Below are 23,871 nucleotides of genomic sequence, written 5' to 3' on the forward strand. Positions count from 1 at the left end.
AACGGAAATGATAACTTCCCTCTGTGTTTGTGTGAGCTGAGTCAGGTGGTGTCATCTGTTCTGTGAAGGCTTTACAGATTGTCAATGTGTCAGCAAAGCTCTGGACAGATGGATCCATGGACTGCTCCAGCTCGGCCGCTGGAGGAGCCAAGGATCTTTTCACTTAGGCTTCCAGTAAACACAGTGACCGATCAAACCTGCTGTTGTGCCCTTCGTGTATTTAAAAAAAAAATGTCGTTGCTGGAAGGAAAAGTAGTTCTTGGTAAATTGAAACGGTGCTGAATTTGGAAAACACACAGAACATGTATGTTCATTGATATGCTGTTGTAAAATACACTGACGAGCTCAATGAGACGTTAGTGTTTTGGGAAAAGGGAGAGTACAACAGGTTTTTAGTACGAAGAATGTTCTGAGATGACAGTGTTGCTGCTGATGGCCCCATTCAGAGTATAATGAGTTCACTGTGATTCTTTGACAAAGAGTACATTTCTTCATTATGTCTGCAGCAGACAGTAAAAAAAAAAAATTAAAAAAAATAGGATGCTCCTACCTGAGAGCTGATCCTGAATGACACCCTGGGCCTCCAGGCGACTTGACACGCCGTTAATCTGTAAAACAGCAGAGAATAATTTATGATTAGAGGAGCCTCCAGCAAAAGGGAGAGATGTTATTCAAGTCATTCAGGGAAAGAGGAAATGGATCAGAAAAGGATATACTTTATTGTCACCAGTTTAAGCTCCACGTGGATCATGCTGCCTGACGCTGAGGCTTCCAGAGGCTGGTGGTGTAACATCTGATCATGAAGAGCTCGTCAAACATAACACCATCCTTGTCAGGGAAATTCTCTTGTTCAGCTCCCGACACCGAGAATCCTCCGATTCCCCGACGCATGTGGGGTAAAGTCCCGACCTTATGACTCGCCAAGGCCGGCGTCATTTAAACTTAGACTGGAGACGGTCTGGCTCATTCTTAGATGGGCAAAAAAAAATACTCCAAGGACACTTTTAACTCATTATGTGGAAGAATGTTGTTTTATGGAACTGGAACTGTGAGCGTGTGGGCCGAGAGGTTTAGCAACCGGCGCTGCCACACGTTATAATCTAGCTGCTGGCAATAAACGTCACTGCGTTGTCAACCGGGAAGGCTCCCTTTGACTTCTTCGCGCCACAGTTTGCGTCACACTTCTGAACCCGTACAACGTTGTTAAATGAATAATAGATGAACAATCAAACTGTATTTTTTTTGCTTATTTGTTGGTTTGACATTAGTTTTGGTTGGTTTTACAATATTCTGTCATCTTATTCCTACAAAAACATTGCATTAGAATTCATTACTGACATAATGAGTGTACATCAAGTTACACTCAATCATCCTACTAATGTTTGGTTATTGTAATAATTTGTTAGATGATCTACGATTTATAACCGTCAGATTAATACAAAATTGTAAAGAATACAGAGTTTCAGTCAGTGGTGTTAAAGGTACCGAGGTTGTAAGTAGCAGTATATAAACCTGATTCAATACGTTACTTAGAGGTGGAGCTCGTTTTTAATATGGAGATTGCAATTGTATCTTGACCTATAATAATATAGCACACCTTATTCACTGATTATATTTTGTATTATTAATTTAAAGTCTGCAAAGCAACAAGGGCTAAAGTTATCTACAACAATACCTAATACTTGTGGCCAATTGACCTATTTTAATGTGCTGAAAATATTCAGCAAGTATCTCCTAACATGCAACGAACTGAGCCTCGCCACTCAGCCACAGATGACCTGGAGTCTAAAGTAGCGTTTTGGAAAACTATAAAGCCGGCTTCACAAACAAGGATGAATTAAATAACAACACAAATTAGATGGACACACTTCAAAAAACAAACAAACAAACAAAAAAAATTCCTAAATTCAGATGTTCTGAGCACACTTCAATATTCTGTCTTTTCCTGGAGTTCCCCTGTGGATCCATTTCTTCAGATCAAAGCCTGCACAAAGTCCTTCTGAAGTCTGAAGCTCATAGACCAGAGCGAAGTCTTCCGAGCTTGTGCAGCTCTTAATAAAAAAAAAAAAAAAAAAAAAAAAAAAAAAAAAAAATCTCCTTAACGGCAGAATCATTCATCATCATTTGCACAGAGGAACCGAGCGAGGCGCGTCTCCTCCCAAGACTTGTTCTTGGCTCTGCGGAGCAGATTCATGATCACCGAGGACCTGAAGGAAGCAGAGAAACACGTTCTGACATCCCAAGGTCTCCGCGTTTCCAACCAGCTGAGAGGTTCACGTTCTTGCTTTTTGAATGTCACCTCCATGAACTTGGAGAGTCCGATGGTCCCTTTTTTTTTTTTTTTTTTTGGCATCACTGGAGGCCTAAATGAATCTAATGAGATGCAGCGTCAGCATGAATACATCACAACACCACATATATATATATATATATATATATATATATATACCGGAACAGATGCTTTCGGAAAAACAAATGCAGAGGCATCAGGATGTTTATTTTATTATTATTTTTTTTTTTTTTTATTAAAGATGCGTGAGCAAAACACTGTTGTCTTTAATATGTCTTCTCGATGGCTCTCGGCGGGCCTGATCCCTGACAAATGAATAATTCATCAGATCGAGTCAAAGAGTTTGAATAATCCACTCTCAATCTGCAGCCCGACTCCATTAACTTCGCAGCGGACGGTCATGTTTATTAAAAAAAAAAGGACGGAGAACGGCCCCGTTTCCCCCCCACAGCGCTTATCTCGTTTCGGGCCAGACACGTCTCTCCTGCGGCAGCGTACTTCTCGCTGCGGGTAAGATATAAACAAGAGATTTATCTCTTCAACATTCACACCCAGTGACCGCGAGCTCCTCGAGTCCTTTCATTCTTCCTCTTTTCTGTAAAACAAACACACAAAAAAAACCTCCCGCAGTTCGACGACAGACAGTTCGGATTTACATATCGGTAATCAATCAGCCGTGTTCACACGTATCGATTGATATTGGCTTATCACAGATATGGTTTGGACCGCCACACGTTGTGCGCTGTGATAGTACAATACTGCATAAACACAGTCTGTATACTGGCGTCAACATACAGCACGGGTCAGTCAATAAGTTACAAAGGAATAGTGATGCAGAAGTAATTCAGAATCTGTGTTGGCTGAAGATAAAAAAACAACAACAAAAAAAACATTTCTCTGCTGGAATAATAAGGAAAGTCTCCGCTTGTTTGTTTGTTTGTTTGTTCTGGAGCTTTTGACTGTATCACACCGTCTTCATCAGCTGATAACTTTTTTTTTGCCTTTGACTTTCGAAACAGGAGCTCGCAAAAAAAAATAATAATAATAAAAAAACAACACACACCTGCTCAAAGTTCGTCGGCCTTTCAACCGTTTCACAACAGAATGAAAGCAGCAGGTGGATGTTAAAAGTGTCCTGATGCTGCAGGTTTCAGACTCGTGATTCCACTGATCGACAAAAGGTGAGGGGAAAACTCGAAGAAAAAAAAATAAAAATAAGTGGAGATTATTTGGTTATCTGCTGCGTTCAAGGGCAAAAAATGAATGTCTCCTATTTAACAGTTTATATTTACTTTGACAAAAAAAAAAGAAGAAAAGAATGGTCGTACATATTGTTTTAAGATCTGTTTAATTCGTAAATATGAATATAATCCTAAAAAATAAAAAAAAAAATTCAACATCACTTGGGGTTTAGTAATTTGTAATTGTGAAATAGGAACCCGTCTTTCTACTTTAATATCAGCACCTTGTCACCGTTTCGAAACGTTTGCGGTGTGTTTGTGTGGACCGAGAGAGGCAGAAATCAACATTCTCCTTCGGTTGTTCTGTAAACTTTTTTCACCTTTATTTTCTACATTTGGATCAGCTCAGTGTGGAAGCCTGGACATGTCAGTTAACTTCAAACCCCGACGCCCCCCAAACAAATCTGAACAATCGATACACTCCCTCTGTCTCAGTCACAAAAAAAAAACCAAACAAAAAACGCTCACATCTTCACCAGTCACTCGCTCAGACATGAAAAAAAAAAAAAAAATATATATATATTCAGTCCACAACCTCCTCTCACTACCGTGTCCACAACAAAGATGAACCAATGACGTGCCCCGTGTGTAAACCCTCCCTCCACTGGAGGAAGCCGACATGTTTTTATGACATCACCTCTCGCGCCCGGCAGGAGTGATACAAAACAACAACAACAATAACAAACAAAAAAAAAAGACTAAAATAAAGCATGATGGTTGAAATGAGAATGACGCTGTTCAGCTGTCTGTCTATCTCTCACCGAGATATGATTAGTGGAATACTGCAGGTGAGCTTGCAAAGTGAGATATGTCGTTATGGGTTAAGATATGTCTGCTGCTGTGCTGCTGCTGCTGCTCTCTGTTCAACCCTTTCGCTCCCTTTGGCTCTCTACAGTTATTTATTTTTTTCTATCCCTGATTAATTCTTCTAAAAACACCTCCGTGGTGCCGCCGCCTTTCCAGACGCCCTTTCCCTTCTGTAGATATGTCCACAGGAGACGCGGCTCTGCTCGGAAAATAACAGCTTTTGCTCTTTTTTTTGTTGTTGTTTTGTTTTGTTATTTTTTGTTTTGTTACATCGGAGGAAGCAGGGCTGCGCTGATCATGCTGCCGGTCTGCGCTACGGGCTCTCCGTTGGCCAACAGCGACGAATCTGGGCGCTGCTTGTTCTAGTCAACAGGGAGCTGATGGACTGGGATTAGTACTGAAGAAACGCGTGTTCACAGCCGCACGTGTACACGCACACGCGCACGCACGCACGCACACACACACACACACACACACACACACACACACACACACTCCACTGGAGGAAAGAAGCCCTTGGAGTGCATTTTCTTTTTCAAAAGAGGTCATTCAGAAGGAGATATGACAAAACGGATTTAAGTATCAGGCTCAGACAACCTGTTTCCTATATGTATACAGTGAGTGTGTGTGTGTGTGTGTGTGTGTGTGTGTGTGTGTGTGTGTGTGTGTGTGTGTGTGTGTGTGTGTGTGTGTGTGTGTGTGTGACGATGTAGTGCCTTCTGGGAGACTTCCCTATGGTTGAACGCTAAACATTAGGCAGTGAGCATCATTACATATGCATGTATCCTCTATGCGTGTGTGTGTGTGTGTGTGTGTGTGTGTGTGTGTGTGTGTGTGTGTGTGTGTGTGTTAGCTCTATGTTAAACATCTTCAAAGACAACAGAGACAGACAGGCAAACAAACTAGGATTACTGAAACAGTAAAAACAGACAAGCCATGTAAAAACTGGACATAGAAATCTCAAGAAATCACAAACATCATAATTTCCTATCTCTAGATCTCTGCTGATGGCAGACGTCGGGTCCTTACGGTCAGTCTTGTGGGTTTTTTTGTTTTTGTTTTTTTTCCATACGCTGTCCCTTGAAAATTCCTCAGCGTGGAAGCTTTAGTCCGTAAGATGAAATGCTAAAGAGTAACACCAGAGGGAGACATACGCTGCTGAAAAGACTGTAGGAGGGGCTCTGACGCGCACACATACTGTACATGAGAGTCTCGCGCGCGCGCACACACACACACACACACACACACACACACACACACACACACACACACACGCTTTCACATGCATCCTTCTTCATAGGAGTTCAGAGTTCATTTTCAAAATCCATTATAAAATTAAATTAAAAAAAAAAAGAAAAAAAAAAAAGAAATCAACAAGGAATTCAGCCCCCTTTCTTAAAGCATACATTCATCTCCAGAGTACACACACACACACACGCACACGCACACACACACACACACACACAAATAAGTGCACACTCTCTCATAAGAGGCAGTCAGTAAACGTTAAGTGATGAGTTGAGGGGTGGACCGTTTTGTCCAGGGAAGCTGTGAGTGCAGAGCCTCGACTCCACCGGCCAGTTTCATATTCACGCACAGGAGCGAGTCCCTCCGCGGTTAAAATCTCTTTTAAAAAAAAAAAGAAAAAAAAGAAAAAAAAAAGAAAAAGGAAAACAACAACCATCGTCTGTAAGAGTCTTTCCTCTCTTCTTGCTCTGAGGAGCGTTGAACAAACTCTTCCCCTCTGATCCCCGGCAGAGGTAGTACCGTCCAATCCGTCCTCCTCTCCTCCCAAATCTCCTCGTGGAAAGTCTTTCCTTTCCCGGAGCCCAAAAAAAAAAAAAAAAAAAAAAGCACGTCCGTTCCCCTGATTGCTTACTCTGGGCCGCTGTGTGTGTGTGTGTGTGTGTGTGTGTGTGTGTGTGAGTGTGTGTGTGTGTGTTTGCGGGTGTGCGGTCAGAAGACCTCTGGTAGTGTGACATTGCGGAGCAGCCACTGTTGGGAGCGCGTGTACGTGCAGTCTCTGACGCTGGGCACCTGGCTGTCCTCCTCGCTGGCCTTGTCCAGACACTGGTTGCTGTTCACGTGGATCAGAGTCAGCTTCTGTAACAGCAGGGGGACACGGAGAGGGGTGGGGGGGTGAGTGACGGGATGCATATCAGAGGGGGGTGGGGGGGGGGTGTCTTATGATTTTACAGGTATGTATAAATAAATCTTCATGCAAATAGTTTTTTTTTTTTTTTTTAGCATATTTTCAACTTCAAAACTTCTGTGTTTTGTTCAGACTTTAGGCCTGAGGTTTTATCCCTCGGTGTTTTCGGCATGCTGCGGGGGGTTCGGGTTGGGTCGGATGTGTCAACGCGCCACAATAAAATATCAACTGACTGAAAATGACGAGCTAGTTTGAAACACTGTATGTCGTCACACTTTATGCGCGCAGGGAATAAGTGTTCTTTGTCTATCCATTTTCTACCACGGGGTTGTATTTTCTGAGCTGCGCTCATCGTTTACCGTGAAACTGCCACTCACCACAGGATCGTAGTCCCAGAGCTGGTTGCCTTTGAGGTGATGGCACTTGAGCATCATGACCGGTCCATTAAGCTTGGACACATCTAGACACAAGTCGTCCGTTCTGATCTCCTTGTTGGCCGTGTAGGAGAAAACCTGCACATCGCACAAACATGTCAGGTTTTACAACACATCTTTTCCATCTTTCCTCTAGTTCACTATTTAACAATCAATAAAATGTCTTTTTTTTTTTTTTTTTTTTTTTTTTCCAGAATTTGTTTTCTTTAAAATGTTGTTCGTCCTCCGTCCTCCGTTACCTGGTTGCCTCCCATGCCGTGACAGTTGAATATGCCCACTTTCTCGTTCTCCTTGCGGGCCATGTTGTCCAGGCACTGGTTGGTCTCCACGTTACGGATCTAAGCCCAACACGGAGCGCAACACAGTGAGCAACACCCTCGTCTGGAAGGAAACCACGCCCTCTACTACAGCAAATGACAAGTGATGCGGTGCGGTAATCCGACAGCGTTGTGTGTACGTGAGCACGTGCGGGGAGTGAGTGTACCTCTCCCAGGGAGTAGTAGTGCCTCGGGATCTGGGAGTCTGGGTAAACATTCTCCAAGTACCAACTGAAGGGTTTACATTGCAGCTTTTGTCTCAGAGCTGTGCGAGTCGTGATGTCCCCGTAGTCCACTTTGGTCACACCTGCACGGTAACACATGAAGGTTCAGCAACTGCGACACAGCGTTTCACAGAGCCCCAGTGCTTATTGAAAAGCTGCCGGAGGTGGAGCAGAACAAGGACACGTTGATTTGATGAAACCAAACCCATCAAGTTGCAGAAGTCGCTTGTCTAAAGGCCGAGCGCTTCAAAAAGTATTTATTTATTTGTCGAGTATCAAATCGCGTTCATAAAAAAAAAAAAAAAAAAAGGTGCCATTTGCGCCTTCGCAGAAAGCAGCGGCTGTGGAGTTGAATTCGCAGTCTCGCCGGTCTTGTCAAGATAATCCAGCTGATCGTAGTCGGTGACGCCGTAGCCGTTTGCTCGGGATGCTCGAAACAATTTAACGGAAAGTTGACGCGTTTCGTTTCTTCTATTTTTTTCCCTTACGTTTCTGGATATTATATTATGAAACTAGTCAGATATTGGAACTGTTCAAACAATTGCAGAGCAGCACCTTGTGGGAAGATCTGCAGTTGCTGCTTGAAAGGGAGAGTGATTTAGTCAAGTTATTAAAAAAAAAAAAAAAGCTCCAGGAGGTGCTCTGCATCTAAAAATTATTCTTCATCTGGAGAGTTTCGCTTCACTTTTGGTTGACTCTCCATTGCGAGCTTGCTTGCGTGTGTGTGTGTGTGTGTGTGTGTGTGTGTGTGTGTGTGTGTGTGTTCGTGCAGGTTAATAGATGCTTCGTAGCGTGAAATTACTCGCCGCCCTCCGTCCTGCACTGTTGGCTCGCCACTGCAATATCGCAGTCACTGGGTTAATGGATAGATCACACCTGCCACAGAGATTAACCTCCACACATGAGCACATACATGCAAACCTGCATGACGCCCCCCCCGCCCCCTCCCCCTCCCCCTACACACACACACACACACACACACACACACACACACACACACACACACACAAACTCACCGGGAGAGATGATATAAAAGAAGTTTTTAAATTCATCCATCCAGACTTCTGCCAGGCGCCGGTTGTTTTTGTTGATGATCTGCCCCGTTCCTCCGGGAAACGTGTACGGCGTCGCCTTTCGGAAGACGTGACCCACGTGAGAACACGTGACAATCTCCAGGGTCCCGCCACACTGCCAGATCTACGAAGAACAGAGCCTTGTCAACACTTAACATACCAGACGCCTTGCAGAAGAGACATGCTGTAAAGGTTTGGTCCCTGAATGAGCGGAGGCCGGCCAGGGAACTCTGCAGGGAGACGCATGACGCAGGCCGATGCCGTCGGTGTTGTGACGGTGTGAATGCGTTTGATTGGAAGCCAGTCAGGATGACGCCTGACAAAACTATTAGTTAAGTCAACAATTTAGCCAGAGAAGTCGACCTTAAAAGTGTAACATGCGTGCGTGTGAGTGCGTGTGAGTGCGTGTGAGTGTGAGTGTGTGTGTGTGAGTGTGTTAATGAACCCTCGCAGACACTCCCGAACGTCTGCTGGAGCATGGAAGAATACGGTCATGTCAAATGGCTGCGGGCGTGTTCACTCACTCTGAAAGAGATTTCCAGGTTCTCTCCACCCCAGATGTCCATGCCTGCGTCATACGTGCCGATCTCCTGAAAATAATCTCTGTCTATTGAGAACAGGCCACCCGCCATGGTGGGAGTCCTGGAGAGAGACATCAGAGCAGGGGAAGTTAATGGCGAGGCCGGTTAGTGGCACTTATTTCGAAGACGGCCCGCTTTCTAAAAGGTCACTCGGTATCTACACGTCCCATCAAGAGTTTTAGATTTCACTGCTCACCCCCCCCTCCCTCCCCCCCGTTCTTTGCCGTTTTCCTGTTTTTTTTTCCCCCACTGCTCGCTTCTCTGTTATTGTGATCGTTACGTCAGTGTTTAACGGCCCCCGAGGCTCTTCCCCTTTTTTCTCTAGATTTCCTCATTTGAAGATCAGGTCTATTTTCCTCCGCTGCCTGTTTTTTTTTTCTTCTTCTTTCATTTCACATCCAAGTTCACTTAGAAAAACACAATACCTTGCGTACAAACAGACAAACACGGACGAAACATATCCTGAGAGCGCAAAGGGCAACGGTGTGTTCGCAGCACTTGGCAGAGAGCGGGGAATAATAAGCAACACAGAAGTAGATGAAAACAAATACCGGCTTGTTAAAGAACACAACAAAAAAACAACACCTTTGTAAAAGCTGTAAAACTAAAAGAGAGAGGATGAATATAAATGATATTTCACTGGGTGCTTTTCTTTTCACTAAAACGTATGAAAGCTCTCTAAACTCCCTACGACACTATGAAATGACTATTTTTATGAGACTTAAACACAATAATTCACGGTAAATACGTGATTCTAATTAAAGTCTTTCATCTAAACAGAGACTGACGGATGTACATAAAAGCAGTGTTTATTGAAGTCTTTAGACATTTGCTGATTGTTGTGTTTTGTTTTTTTTTCCCTGTTCGATAGCTGTAAAGAGAATCGCTCAGAGTTCAGACTTTTGCTCATCGCTGCAAATTAGAAGGTAGAAGAACCCATAACAACCAGTTCTGCTCCTGAGGTTTCCTCCTGTACTGTCAAAGGCAAGAGGCTCCTCGGAGTGTGACAGAAAAACACCTGCAGCTTTCTATGCGTTGGCTGATGAAGAGCAATTCCCCCATTGTCATATTAGCAAAGATTGAACACCCAGGGCCTGATTTACTAAGATCTCAAATAACTGGTACTAAATAACGGGACTGGGTCGAGATATCAAGCAGCGACACGCTGGAATGACCCAGAGGGAGGAAACTGCTGAGTCGTAATACGTTGTTGTTGTTTTTTTTTAATTGCTGCTATTGTGGTGTGGAGTTTGCACGTGGTCCCCAAATGTACACGTGACAAGTTAAACTCGCATCAGTGCGACTCTTTATTGACCGACTCCAACCGCAACCAGTCGTTCCAGTCTTCATTTTGAAAGACTCTGGGCAGAAGGGTTTTAGTCTTCCAATAATGTGTCGCCGCTCCGTGACAGTGGGGTTTATGTAAATTATGTCATTAGTGTAAAGTAATTTCCTGCCGTTTTTCTTTCTTTTTTTTCTTTTTTTCAGCCCACTTACGAGACACCCTCAGTAAAAAGTGTTGTCAAGCAGAACTGTGAAAAACAACCGAAAACAGCGGCGCAGGGTGTTACGTGACATATTATGTGTGCGTGACCTTGAATATTGGCGTCGTGCGGGCTTCGAAACAAGAGCAGGAAGGGGAGATGATAGACATGCAGAAATAAACTCTTGTTTTTGGTTCCAAGGTCTGAGCCATGAGAAACGATACAACAGAACACGGTCTTGCACAAACATCTTGACTTCAAGTACAGAGTAAAGTTCACTGTATTTTTTTTCCCTGTATTCCAGCCCTGAGAACATTTCATGATTCACGGTGGCAAATTGAATGGATAAGTAGAATTACTCTGCGCGCATTAACTGTGGATGCCTATCAGCAATGCTGAAGCTCACAGGATGTGTTCTCTTAAACAGCTGACTGACAGAGATGGTGCGTGTGAGCGGATGTGTCTGCTCAAGCAATTAATATTATCCGGCTCTTTAGGGAAATCATTTTTTTTACTTGACCCGGCAGAGCGGTGGCAGCAGCAGCCCTGGATGGTTTAACAAAAAAAAAACTTGTCGAGAAAAAAAAAAAGAGATGAGTTCAACTTGGATGGTGTGGTTGGTGCTGCTGCTTTATGACCCACCTGACAGGCAGCGTGCGGTCTCCTTTGCGGCGGTCCATCTCTCTCTGGGGTACGGGATACCAGCGGAAATTGAGCTTCCAGTTGAAGCCTCCGTACGTCATGTCAGATCCTGCCATGTACTCAAACGTGTCATCACTGATAACATCGATGATGGGGCACACCACTGTTCTCCTACAGCAAACACAAACACACACACACATCAATACACGCGCACACACGCACACGCGCGCACACATGCACACACCAGCCTGCCGTTTATAACTTTGGTGCGTCATCAATCATGACTAAGTGCTCATCTGCAAGGTGTGGCACCTCCAGAACCAAGTACATTTTAACAGTGGACCATAGTTTGACTTCCAATCAGCCATCACTCAATCGCTTATTACACCTTTGTAAACCTGCTGTGTGTGCGTGTGTGTGTGTGTGTGTGTGTGTGTGTGTGTGTGTGTGTGTGTGTGCGTGTGTGCACATGTGTGTGTGCAAGCACCTGCTTACAAGAAGCAGTAAAGAGAGAATGAGTAATTAAGTATCAGATAAACACAAGGGCAAGCCCCCCTACAGGCACAACACTAGTTTACGTTTGTATTTTTTTTATGCTTGCCAATGGTGTGTGTGTGTGTGTGTGTGTGTGTGTGTGTGTGTGTGTGTGTCTTACTTGTCTTGTTTGATGCGGGCGAGCAGAGGCTCCAGCCACCCTGTCGTGCATTCACAATGAGCATCCAGAAAGGTTATGACCTAGGAGCATGAGCAGGAAGCATTAGACAAATCCAGCAGTGCCAACACCATATGGAGAGCAGGTCAGCGGGTAGTGGATGTCACGTATGTGCACGTGCTCACACACATACACACCTGGCCCGTGGAGATGGACGCTCCCTTGAGGCGGGCGCGGATGAGTCCGGAGCGCTGCTCCATCCTCACTACTCGGACAGGGATTTCCAACCTCCTGACATACTGCTCCAACGGCCGTTTTAGGAAGTCTAACGCGCATAAACCATAAACAAACACATAAGAATCCAAAATAGACACAGAAGCCCACAAACAATACACACACACACGCACAACAAAAGCTGGATTACTCACTAAACCCAACAACAGAGATCAAAGGTAACTTTGTGCTTCTGTTTTTGCTGTGTGTATGCATGCCTGCCGACATCCCTTCTACCTGAAGAGAGCTTCCCTCCCTGCACTCGCACAAACAAACAACACCCGACTTGCACCATCCGACACTGTGGTCCCACAGGGTGAGACAGCGGTGGTGTGTGGTGGAGGCTGGGGGGGGGGGGGGGGGGGGGGGGGGGGGGGGGGGTAATAACAGTGTGTAATCCCTGCGGCTGGCGAATTAAAGACCTAATCTCCCCCAAACAGGGATTAACGGCATTGCAGCACGGGGTGGAGCGTCTCACACACCCACACCCACCCACCCACACACACACACACACACACACACACACACACACACACACTGACTGGCTGTTGGGCAGCAGCACAGACACACTCACACAACACACACCCACACAATCCAGCAAAATCATACAGTAGCTCTAAAATAAAATAGGCTAAGCCTCAAACAAGAGGCACTGACGGAATTATCTGCAGTGTGTGTGAGTGTGTGAGTGTATGAGTGTATACCTCTCTCGCTGGCATCGTCCACCAGGACAATCTCCTCCAGCAGTGTGTGTGGAGAGCGGTCGATGACTGAGTGGACGGTACGCAGCAGAGTGCTCCAAGCCTCATTGTGAAATACAATCACCACGCTGGTGCGAGGAAGATTATCGGGGTATAACTTGTTCTTGCACCTGCAAAGATTAAACAAAACAATCAGAGCAAAATCATTTAAGGCCACAAAACTGCTTTCAGTGTGAAGTCATACAGAGATACTTCAGACAAGATCATTTCACTGCATATGGAGGTCCAGGTCAAAATAAAACGCACACAAAGGGGCAACAAGAGGAAGTGTTTGAACTGCATCAAAGACAGACCCAGTTTCACGAAGACAGTCACATGTGCTCCAAGTGAAGTTGCAGGCTTCGCTTTAACAGACAAGGCTGAACTTACAGAGACAGAACGAGAAAAGAGAAAAACAAGATAGTAGAGACATCACAATCGAGCCTCTGTCTGATTGTAAGCGACTGCTCCACAGAGAGCTGCAGCTGAAGTGAGTCTACACAACAGAGAGCCGAACAAGAGAGAAACTGCTCCGACTCAAACGTCAACTCAGCTGCATCAGACAGTCATAAAAATCAATCGGATCGTTACTTATGGCCTCGTGAAAAATCCGATTTCTATCAAATTTGGACAAAGGAAACTGAGGGTGAATAATGAACGGGCAACCAAGCGTATATCCCCAATTTTAGACGGAGAAAAGACGCACAGAAAATAGTGGATCAGCATGGTGACAGTTGATCAGTGATACTAATTAGAGTTTGAGTCATTATCGTAGCACTGTGGAGCGCGCAAATCCAACAGAGAAGAACATAAGTGCCTAACAGAGGACAACAGGCACGAGATGATAGATAACAGCTCAGTGAAGACTCGGGCACAGACGTTTTTAAATAGCTCTCCACAGGACTGCTCGAGAAGAACGCCATTTGAAATGATCGTATTGGGAGGTTCGCATTGTTTAGGCCATTAAATATAAAGTTTGTGTGGTTTAAATTACACCTGAACAGTTTTCAAGGCATACTCACCGTTTTCAGGTTGATGTTCTACCTTCCAGTCGGGCATCGATTCGAATTTTATTTTATTCAAGTATGAGAAACTTGCTTGATGTAGCTAGTCCATCGTAATGCCCCTTCACATTAGCTGGTCTGTCGCAATTTTGATAATGCAGCACACATCCCTACCATCTACCTATTTTATCTGTTGTAATGGATTTTCAAGTGAACGTGCAGAAAATCTACTGCTGTGTTTATGATCACTTTAATATCATTTTTGGGATACACACCATACACTGTGATAGTAGGGTGTGCTCATGTCACCCAGCCCTAAGTTTCAGCTTCTAAACACGTTTATTACTTTAGCCAGCAAAATCCATTTTGGGGTTACAGGAGAGACAATTTTTCCATTTGTGGATCCCTACAAAGGGCTGATTCATGACATTTAGGCAGTTTTATTTCACTGTTATACAGAGAATAGTAGTTGCTGCCTAGAATACCAAATATGCATACAGTACACTGCAATATTCATGCATAGAAATTGTCACAGTAAATCACATCACCGTTCTGCTCAGGCTTTTCATATCCACCTTTTCTTCCGACATATTAAGTCTTTTCTCGTCATCACTTCATGGCCAAAGTTAATTATTTTCCAGAAAAATAGGAATACTGAACGTATTACATATATCACAAGAGATGAATAATATAGTGACTTTGAATCAACGCCGAGGTTAAATGTTACTCTGCAACTTAAAACGAATTAAACCACCATCCGTTTTTTATTTTTTTTATTAGAGAACAGTCGTTGGGGTCTCGGGAGACCGAAGCACACGTCTGTAGGTTGGGACAGGGCGACCTGCCATGACGCCTGCGTGAGAAGCTCTCCGACAACGAAACTTTCTCACATTCCATTTTCTCAAACGAGCCTCAGTAAGCAGCCATCTATCGATAACTGAAACCAGCCAGCGACTTCCTTCCTCTAAGAAATTCAACTCTCACAACAGTCAAATAGGGGGTGGTCACCCTTCTTCCATATTCATCCCCTCCCTCCCCTCTGATCATCCTGAGCACTGGTGTTTCCTCTTTCTCTGCTGCTGATTCTGACACGGGGAATGCAACAGCAGCAGAGTTGGGGAGGTCAAGAGTGTACTCTATTCTTCAGCTGCCTCTGGAGCATGTTAAATAACACACACTTTGGGTGTGTGCGTGTGCGTGTGCTCATACTCTCCGAAAGGAGGGAGGTTGACGAGCTCACAAGATGATTCACTGTAAAAACAGAGACAGCCTTGGAGTCTTTCTCCCCGTTTTCACAGCGGTCCATTATGTCTCTCTTCCATGCTTCACCCACGTAAACAGAACGACCAAGACTTTTTACTTCTACACATGATCTTGAGTGTGCACCAGATGGAAAGCAACACCTCTGCGTGTCCATGAAACCAACATGTGCTGACACACACACACACACACACACACACACACACACACACACACACACACACACACACACACACTTGTTGTGAGCCCCGTGTATCCAAACAGTCGGAGAGGTGAAGCAACATTTGGCACGAGCAAAGTAGGATAATGAGTTGCAGGCCGTTTCTCCAGCCAGTGGATTGTGGGGATATTTAGGACGGGCGGACAAACTGCCTCTAATTAAGCAGCATCACTATTGCAACACATACAACATGCATACATGTATAACTGGATACTCAAAAAAAAAAAAAAAAAAGCATTGCACTCATCATCTAAAAAAAAAGGAGAAAAAGTCAGGTTTTCTAAAAGATGTTGTCATGGAAAGTGTTTTCATACTGTATACTGCGGATACACCCAGCACCTCATGTACACGTACACGCGCGCACGCACGAATGTCAGAATGACCTGTCCACCGCTGCTGCTCTTTTCACACGCCGAGTTCACTGCTAACAACAGTGAGCATAACTCACGAGTGAGTTTCTGCTTCAAAGTTTCTGGTAATGGCGGCCTCCTTGGCTATGAGGAGTTTCACTAAACCTGCTGATCTACACATACATTTCTGCTCGCTACACACACAAAAATAAACACAGATGTATGCGTGCCTACACACACAGGTACACATTTCCTTGCTCGATATTGACTCTGTCTTATCTCCTAATTGGAAAAGCAGATAGACGGAGGGAAGGCTGAGTGAAAACACACCTAGTAATCAACTCTCGCTCAAAGACTAAAACCCATTTCACGGATCAATGTCCTCTTTCTTTCCCGCCTGTCGAGTGTGCATGTGCCCCTGCCTGTCAGTCTGGGTCTCCCAGTCAGTCTTTCTCTCTATCGCTCTGAAAACCTTCATTACTGATCTATGCATGTTCCTCTAGTGAAGCTAAAAAAAAAACAGGGGCGCAGGGCGATGGGAGGGTGAGCTGGTTTCTACCTGCATGAGCTAACTTTGACATCCCTTCCAAGCTGCTGGCCGGATGCACGGCAGTCTGCTGCTATGACTGGAGCGTGGCGCTCTGCCTTTCTGAAGACTGAACAAGCTGCATTCACTGGCTCTGATGCACACTTAAATAACTTCCAAATTCAATTTACAGAGAAGAAGGACTTCTGAAACGCGCACACAACATAATATCACTAAAGTTAAATAAAGTTATAGCAAAAACATTGGTTGGTCTTGATTTTCTTGCCATTTCTGCAAGGCAGTAAGCTGAATGCCTGCTACACCAGAGGTCAATGTGCTGTTACTTTCATGGTCTCATAAATTGGTATCATTCCTTTGTTGAAGTGATGTATATCCTGTTGAAACAGGACAGTGAGTGATCAATCTTCAGGGTTAACCAATGGTCCATTAGACAAGCAGAAAAAGGCTGTTTGATTTGGTGGAACAGGCAGAAAGGCGGTATTCTGGAAGAATCTGTCTTTAATTTATGGCTTGAACATTTTAGGAACACCCACCCGGGCAGCTTGAAGTCAACACATAAAAATCACTGGCTATCTGTTCCCAAGTTCCGTACTACATACTAATCTAAGCAAGTTCAGAGTCTGTATAGTCTCCACACTGGAAAACTAATAAAATAAAGATACTCAAACGATGCATGGTTTGTTTGGAGCCGTGTGGAAAAGGTGTAAATCTGGTGACGGACAGCAGATTGATGCTGCACTTCATGTGATAATTTACACTGAGAACTAAAAAAAGAACTCATAATAAGCAGCGTTTCTATTATTAAACTACATATCAACTGCATGTTATGAATAATGACAAACACGTCAAATAAGATGAAAAGGACGCAACTGGTAGACCCATATTATCACGAGGATTGCCATTTTAGGCACTTTGGAATAGATACATCATTGGACTGGTTTTTGACCATGACCTTTTCGAAGATTTATTCCTTAACAGTTCGCAATCATCAGGTGGATTTAACAGTAGATTTGAAATCGTGCTAACACCCATATCTACTGTCATAAAATCCTAAGGTTTGTTTGCTTCTAGGCCATGAATCACATCTGCAGAATCCAGCTGACCCCTGTTCTCTGGTGTCCGGTTGTTTGATCCCGATCAGGGTTCGACTGTCAGCTTACACACCGACCCAAACAGCCAAAAGCAGAGTTTTTACCAGCGTGAAAATACTCTGAAACTGTTTGTTTCCTTTAGTGTGTTGTTTTGTTCCACAACAAAAATTAAATTATGGGAGTTGCTCGCATCTGGAAAAACTTAAAATGAAGTGTAGACAATGCAGCTTTATAAATATTCAGAAAACAAAAAACAACGATTACATCTTTGGGAAATATTCTGCTCTCACTGTGTGAAGTTTAATTGGCATTGGTTTTCAAAATTGCAGCTTGGCTGAGACGAGTCATGTATTGTATAGTTTCCCATTTCACGCCATTAAGATACGCTGATTTATTTGCATATTAACTGTGGAACAGAATACAAAGACAGTATGTAGTACATATTGCATACAATCAGCACATCAAATAGGGACCTGCTGACTGGCAGTTCAAGTTCTTATGGGTACTTTTATCTGTCATTTATATGAATAAGTATTCTTATACATTTTCCCTATTTCTAAGACATGTTGTTTCTAACAATTTTGTTTTTATCTCCATCTAATTGTTTCCTAATGCTACTCTATACTGTAAAGTGCATGCCATTTAATAAGACACTTCCTAATCAGTATAACTCTACAATGTAATTAGAATTGCTGTTGTTGAGGTTCTCTTTACCCTGACTTAGCTATCCATATATCTGTCTCCCTCCATATCATTAGTCATAACTAACCTTTACTAAACACCAGTGGCTCACTGTGTGACTGATTGTGCAGGTTCCAGGCGAGACACCTGGCTTGCGGTTTATAATAAATCACCAATGTGGACGATCTGAACATTGGATGCCTCCTGACAGCTATTTTAAAAAGAGAATGCGGAGTGGAGTAAGATAGCGTGACAAGACAGAAGATGAGTTACAGGGAGGCTGCTCACCCTTCCAGGCGGACGTCAGGCAGCGAACGATTGAGAGCAATCATCTCAGAGGCCATGAGGTTGAACTGGTTGATCTTAAACATCTCCTTCATCTTCTCCTGGTTGTCTTTAGGGATCACCACAGGCTTCCCCCCTTCACCGGGCCCGTCCCGCGGTCTGGACATGGCGTCTACCGTAGAAACATGTACAGTTTTTCAGACATGAATGTTAGACAATGTAAACACTTGTCTCGGCATCAAAATCTTCCCGTGTGGTGATATGTACCCACCGTCTCTGCCAGGCAGTCCTCTCTCCTTCTTTTCATCGCACTTGTTGCACTCACTGAAGTAGAGCAGAATGAACATATCCAGCATTACCCAGACCAGAGAGGTGGCCAAAACCACCTTACAGTAGGCGAACCTCCGCATCCTAAAAATGGCAAGACAAGGCGAGGCAAGTTTATTTGTGCCTCACATTTCAACAACAAGGCAATTCAAAGTGCTTCACATAAAACCACTAAAAGCATCAAAACATCAGGTAAATGGAAAAAGACATTTTAAAAACAGTGATTAAAACATTAAAATAAAAGAAATAAAGCAAGCTAAAAAAAAATAGGATAAAAGTTACAGTGCAGTGTAAGACATAAAATACAGAAATAAGCTGCAATGTAGTGCAAGAAAGTAATCAAGATCCTCAAATCTGGTTCAACGAAAGGCAGCAAAAAAGAAAAGAAAAAAATGCAACGTGAGAAAGGGGGAGACAAGAAATATAAAAGCTCCTGTAGAAGTGAGAGGTTATGGTGTGAGCCGTAAGGGGCGCGCACACAATCACAGGGTTTTCCAAAGCTGTGCGGAGGAGATCACTCTCTATTTCCTCCCATATCTCCTCTGCCTTTTTACTCACTCTTCATTTCCCATTTCCCACAGCTCTACATCGAAGAGTCTTATCAACACCTCCATCTGTCCATTCTCTTGTCTGTCTTATCAGTCTGACTCTCATCTCATCTTTGCCGTTTATCAGAGCTTCTCCGAATGGTCACCTTCGCACTCAGAGACTCAAAATGAACCGTGCGCTGATGAATTTCTGCCTTTCACCACTCCAGTGGGAAAGTAGAAAATCTATGAGGGCACTTGAGAAGGTTTCGTTACATTCATGTCTGGCACCATTTTAACCACAGTGAACATTGACATTGGTGTCTTCGAGAGGATGTTTCATGTTATCTCAGCAATGCGTTAACGGTTTTCAAGTTTAAAGCAAAGTTACACAACAGAAACAGACATCTACAGTATCAGTGTTCCTAAATACCCTGCAGTATACAAGCCAATCAACTCTTTGTACATTTAACGTAGCAAATCCCTTGTGTGCTTAAGGGCAGTCTCACACACACACACACACACACACACACAACAGAGAGAGGAGCTGTGATAGTAATTGCTTTTCTTTGGCAAGCAGTAAGAGACAAGACAGCCACATTAAAATTCCACTGCTCCCCTTTCCTTCTCTGCTCCAGCTCCATCTCCCCTCTTTGCTGCTTCAATGATCCCTCAGGTTGCAGCAGCACAAGCAGAAGGGGGAAAATTTATTTGGCCACGGTGATTTCTCTCGTGCCCCTGGGGGTGGGGGGGGGGGTGTTTGTGCATAGCTAGCTTAGCTTAGCTTAGCTTAGTTTAGTTTTGCGAAGCATCGAGAGAGGACGGAGAACTGCAGAGCAGCATTTCTAAATTCCACCTGATAGGATTCTGGTAAAACAAAGTACCGTGCACAGCAGAAAACAGGAGTGAAGATTTGTCTGTTCTTTCTAAGTTTGTCTTTTCTTAGACTTCTGTGTCTGTAAGTTGAATCATTTCAATGTCCCAACTACTGCCAATTTTACAAGGCTCAAACTGTATACTGTATGTATATATATATATATATATATATATGCACTCTGCAGCAAAGCATTAAATCCACAGTAATATGTATGTCCGTGCAGGGCAAAAGCAGATACACAAAAGGGAAAATTAAGAGTTCTCAAGGACTTAAATTGAATCGCTTTTGTCATGCAATTTGATCTCGGGTTGACAAAGAGAAACTGGTGCAGGGTAACCACCCGCAGATGCACAATACTGTGATTAAAAGTCCCCTCAAGACATGTTTTTTTCCTCCAATAAAATCGATTTAACTAAAGCACCACAAGTTTCGACAAGGTTAGCAAAAGTGCGTCAGTCTAAAAATCCCCACATTGGCACTCAGCTAGTTTGAGATTAAATAAGAGGTAAAAGTTCAGTCGCGGTCTGCAAGTCTCCCGGTGAACTGGCATCTACACTGTAGTGGAAATTTCCGTAATACAGACACAAGATGAACAATAAACTATGGGAATTTATTAGTTTTCACTGAAAATTTGAAGGTTAACTGTTCAGTCAATGCCAACATACAAAACTATAACACTTATTGTGTTATAATTGTATGTTCTCTAAATAAATAAAAAGTATTTTTCAGTATTTTGTCATGTCGTCAAGAATATAATTATTGCAGAAATACTTGATATTAATTTACGGCCATATCGCCCACTCCTACTTCACACATACACATTTTTGTTTATATAATAATGATTTAATCTATTTTATTGTGGAAGTACTTTGAGTGACTGAAATGCAATCCCCTCCCCCCATTACTTAATAGAATTAGCAAGAAATTAATAACGACAATAACAAAAAAAATTGTTTACTTGTAGTGCTTAAAACCATTATTTAAAGTTAAAAAAAGAAAATCATAAACTACAATAGGTGACATTTTTTGCATCTGGCACTCTGCATACGTGTGTGTGACTGAGGGGGATCAAAACAGCTCGCTAGGTTCCGTAACGCTGTTATCGTCTTGAGTGTTTAGTTGTGCAGCATGTTCACACCGCTGGCTGTGGTTACAGACCGCACACATAGATGTTACTCCGAGGGTAGAGAGAGTGGGTCGCCAGCTGACTTTCCATTGATACATTTTCATTTTATAATGCACGTTCCCGTATCTCTTCATAGCTTTCTCCCTTGCAGTTTTTTTCTCTGATGTAGATCTTCTGTGCAAGCCACATTAAGCACTCAGGTTTTTGCAATTTTTCAGGCTTTTCACTTCACCCCTGACACACTTAAAAGTCAAAGACAGTTTGGTTTTACACTAGTTAAGGACTGTTGTGGTAAAAAAAAAAAAAAAAAAAAAAAAAAAAACCCAGCTGAAAACAAACATACAAGATATTGTGTTCGTTATAAAAGCCTTTCTTATAAACAGTATAGTTATAAAGTAACTGTTTGGAAAATTAACAGATTCTCCAGGATATCCTGAGGGAATCCAAAAGATTGCTCGCCTCACTGTTTGGATCACTCCACTCAAAATTCCTGAAATTCCAGGACCAGTAGGAGGCCTGAAATTCAGTTGCTGCTCTCCAATCTCTCTCCTTTCTGTTTCTCTGACCGCTGCTGGATTGTGCTGCCCTCGCACAACCTCTGTGCAGAAACAACCCGATAACACGGCAAAAACTTGGACAAATCTCTCTTTTTCACCTTTTTCCGGTGCACAGGCAGAGCTAGGAACACACGTCAAACCCATAACAGCGCTCTTAGTCAGAGACAGACGCCGACATGGAAGCACTACATCAGAGACACGCGCGCACATATTTTTTGATCACAACGTCACGTCAAAACGCTGTCAGAGGGATGTCAACTGGTTTCCCTGAATGCTATTTGATCACAGCAAATGTAAAAGTAGTAGACAGCAAAGCTCCGAGCAGCGGCAGAGATGGTTTATATGCATGTAAATTGAATAAAAGCATGCACACACACGCACACACTTTCCCATTGCCGTTTCTCAGCAATGCCTCTCCTCTCACTGTATTTGTAATCGGGCATGGCAGAGAACACCTCAGGTCTCCTCTGTGCTCACAGCTGCCCCGGGCCCTGCTTCGCCAGTGTGTGTATTGCATGTGTGTGAGTGTGTGTCAGATTATATTGGGCGCCGGTCTCTTTGAAGTCTCTTTAAACAGCCTGGTTCCTTATGACATTAAACAGAAACACAATTCTCTCTCTATCGCCGCTCACTCACCCTAAACCATTAACATATCACGTTTCCTCCATCTTTCTTTTATATCTCCATCCTGGCCATCTTGCGCTTTCTTTCTCAGGCTCCCCATCCCCCTTTCCCCCTGTTCCTCTCTCAGTGATGTTGCCTCATTTCAAGAGCGGTTGCCATCACTACTTCCCTACAAGAATACAATTTCCCCCTTCACATCCTTCTCTGTGTCTCTCTTCATTTTCCCCTCCCCTCCTCTTCTCCACAGGCTTAATCCCCCGTCAGAGAGATTGCAAAACCACCGTTTCTCACAACCACTTGGGAAACTCAGCAAGAGGATCCAAAGCTTTACTCGCTCCACAATTTATGACTGAGAACGAGGAGCCTCCCTTCAGGGGATTTTATGTTTATGTATAAAAGAAGGGAAGAAGAAGGCGGGAGAGATAGAATTTGTATGAGTGCCAATGAGAGAGGACGATTTCTGTGTTACTCATTACCACAGAGTTTGTGATGCTAGTTCATATAATAACTACTAGCTTAGTTTACTTGCTTGCTCTCTTTATAGCACGGTTTATTTTTTTCATCAAACCACATTGCTTTCATTTTAGCCACTCTCTACGTCATAAATGAAAGTGTAAAAAAAAAAAAAAGAAGCACGCCTCTGTTCAAAGCGTCTTCAATGAGAAAACCAGAGATGGTGCTATTCAAGTGTATGAGCTGTCCTTGGGTCATATGGGCCGGATAAGCTCAACAGTTTCCAAGACAACGCTGATGGGAGCGCTGATTTTCTGAACCTCTCAATTGGAGCAGAACAAGGCACACGCTAATATTAGGGGAGTGAAACGGAACAAGGTTGCCTGAAGCCCCATCTCCATGGCTCTCTGTGGGGTAGCGGAAGTACACAGGCGCCTCTGGTAAATAGGCTGGGGTCACTTCATATCCAGATCATAACCTTGACTGCAGAGAACACAGACTGGACGCATAGAAGAGGTAAAATTAGACACAAGGTGGTGGACAGTGAGACCTGCCTGAGAATACACACAGTATCTGAATGAAGATGTAGTGTATCAGTACTCTGATCTATATAATCAATTACAGCCGGAGTTTCATCTATGTCTGTCTGTCTGTCTGTCTATCTATCTGTCTGTCTGTCTGTCTACACAATCAATTACAGCCTGTGTTTTACATCACAGTTGGACCTTGTCTGAACAAAATATAATAATTAATACACTTCAATGAAATAAAACATTTTTAGCTGCACCACAGGACTGCAAGATGATAAGTTATAAAGCATGTGCACTCTTAAAATTGCTTAACTAAAAATTGAGATGAGAAAAGACATAGGAGAAGGGTGTAGGAAATAGCAACAAAGACACAGGGCAGCGCGATGCAGAGCGGGTTAACGAAATCCTGTTTGCTGTTCTGGTGCTCTCTGCTGCAGAACTGAACGTTAGCAAAATTAGCTCAACTTCTTTTGAATGTGGAGCTCACGCAAACTCTTCTACT

General features: G+C 43.4%; 1 protein-coding gene across 3 annotated transcripts in view; it reads right to left on the bottom strand.

Moving 5' to 3' along the window:
* Positions 1-2,475: 2,475 nt before the first annotated feature.
* Positions 2,476-23,871, bottom strand: part of galnt1 (UDP-N-acetyl-alpha-D-galactosamine:polypeptide N-acetylgalactosaminyltransferase 1) — a 38,823-nt gene continuing 17,427 nt past the window's right edge. For all 3 annotated transcript variants that reach the window (XM_069142890.1, XM_069142888.1, XM_069142889.1), the window contains 12 exons: positions 18,620-18,759; positions 18,352-18,520; positions 12,875-13,041; positions 12,095-12,222; positions 11,901-11,980; positions 11,246-11,416; positions 9,063-9,180; positions 8,482-8,662; positions 7,409-7,548; positions 7,164-7,262; positions 6,868-7,002; positions 2,476-6,441 (listed from right to left, as the gene is read on the bottom strand). In XM_069142890.1, coding sequence (XP_068998991.1) covers positions 6,295-6,441; positions 6,868-7,002; positions 7,164-7,262; positions 7,409-7,548; positions 8,482-8,662; positions 9,063-9,180; positions 11,246-11,416; positions 11,901-11,980; positions 12,095-12,222; positions 12,875-13,041; positions 18,352-18,520; positions 18,620-18,758 — 1,674 coding nt within the window. In that variant the 5' untranslated portion in view covers position 18,759 and the 3' untranslated portion in view covers positions 2,476-6,294. The remainder of the gene's footprint in view (positions 6,442-6,867; positions 7,003-7,163; positions 7,263-7,408; positions 7,549-8,481; positions 8,663-9,062; positions 9,181-11,245; positions 11,417-11,900; positions 11,981-12,094; positions 12,223-12,874; positions 13,042-18,351; positions 18,521-18,619; positions 18,760-23,871) is intronic.

The sequence above is a fragment of the Embiotoca jacksoni genome, unplaced genomic scaffold, assembly GCF_022577435.1.
Source record: "Embiotoca jacksoni isolate LCO1_2020_lvr unplaced genomic scaffold, fEmbJac1.0.p SCAF_11, whole genome shotgun sequence".
Classification (NCBI taxonomy): Eukaryota; Metazoa; Chordata; class Actinopteri; family Embiotocidae; genus Embiotoca; species Embiotoca jacksoni.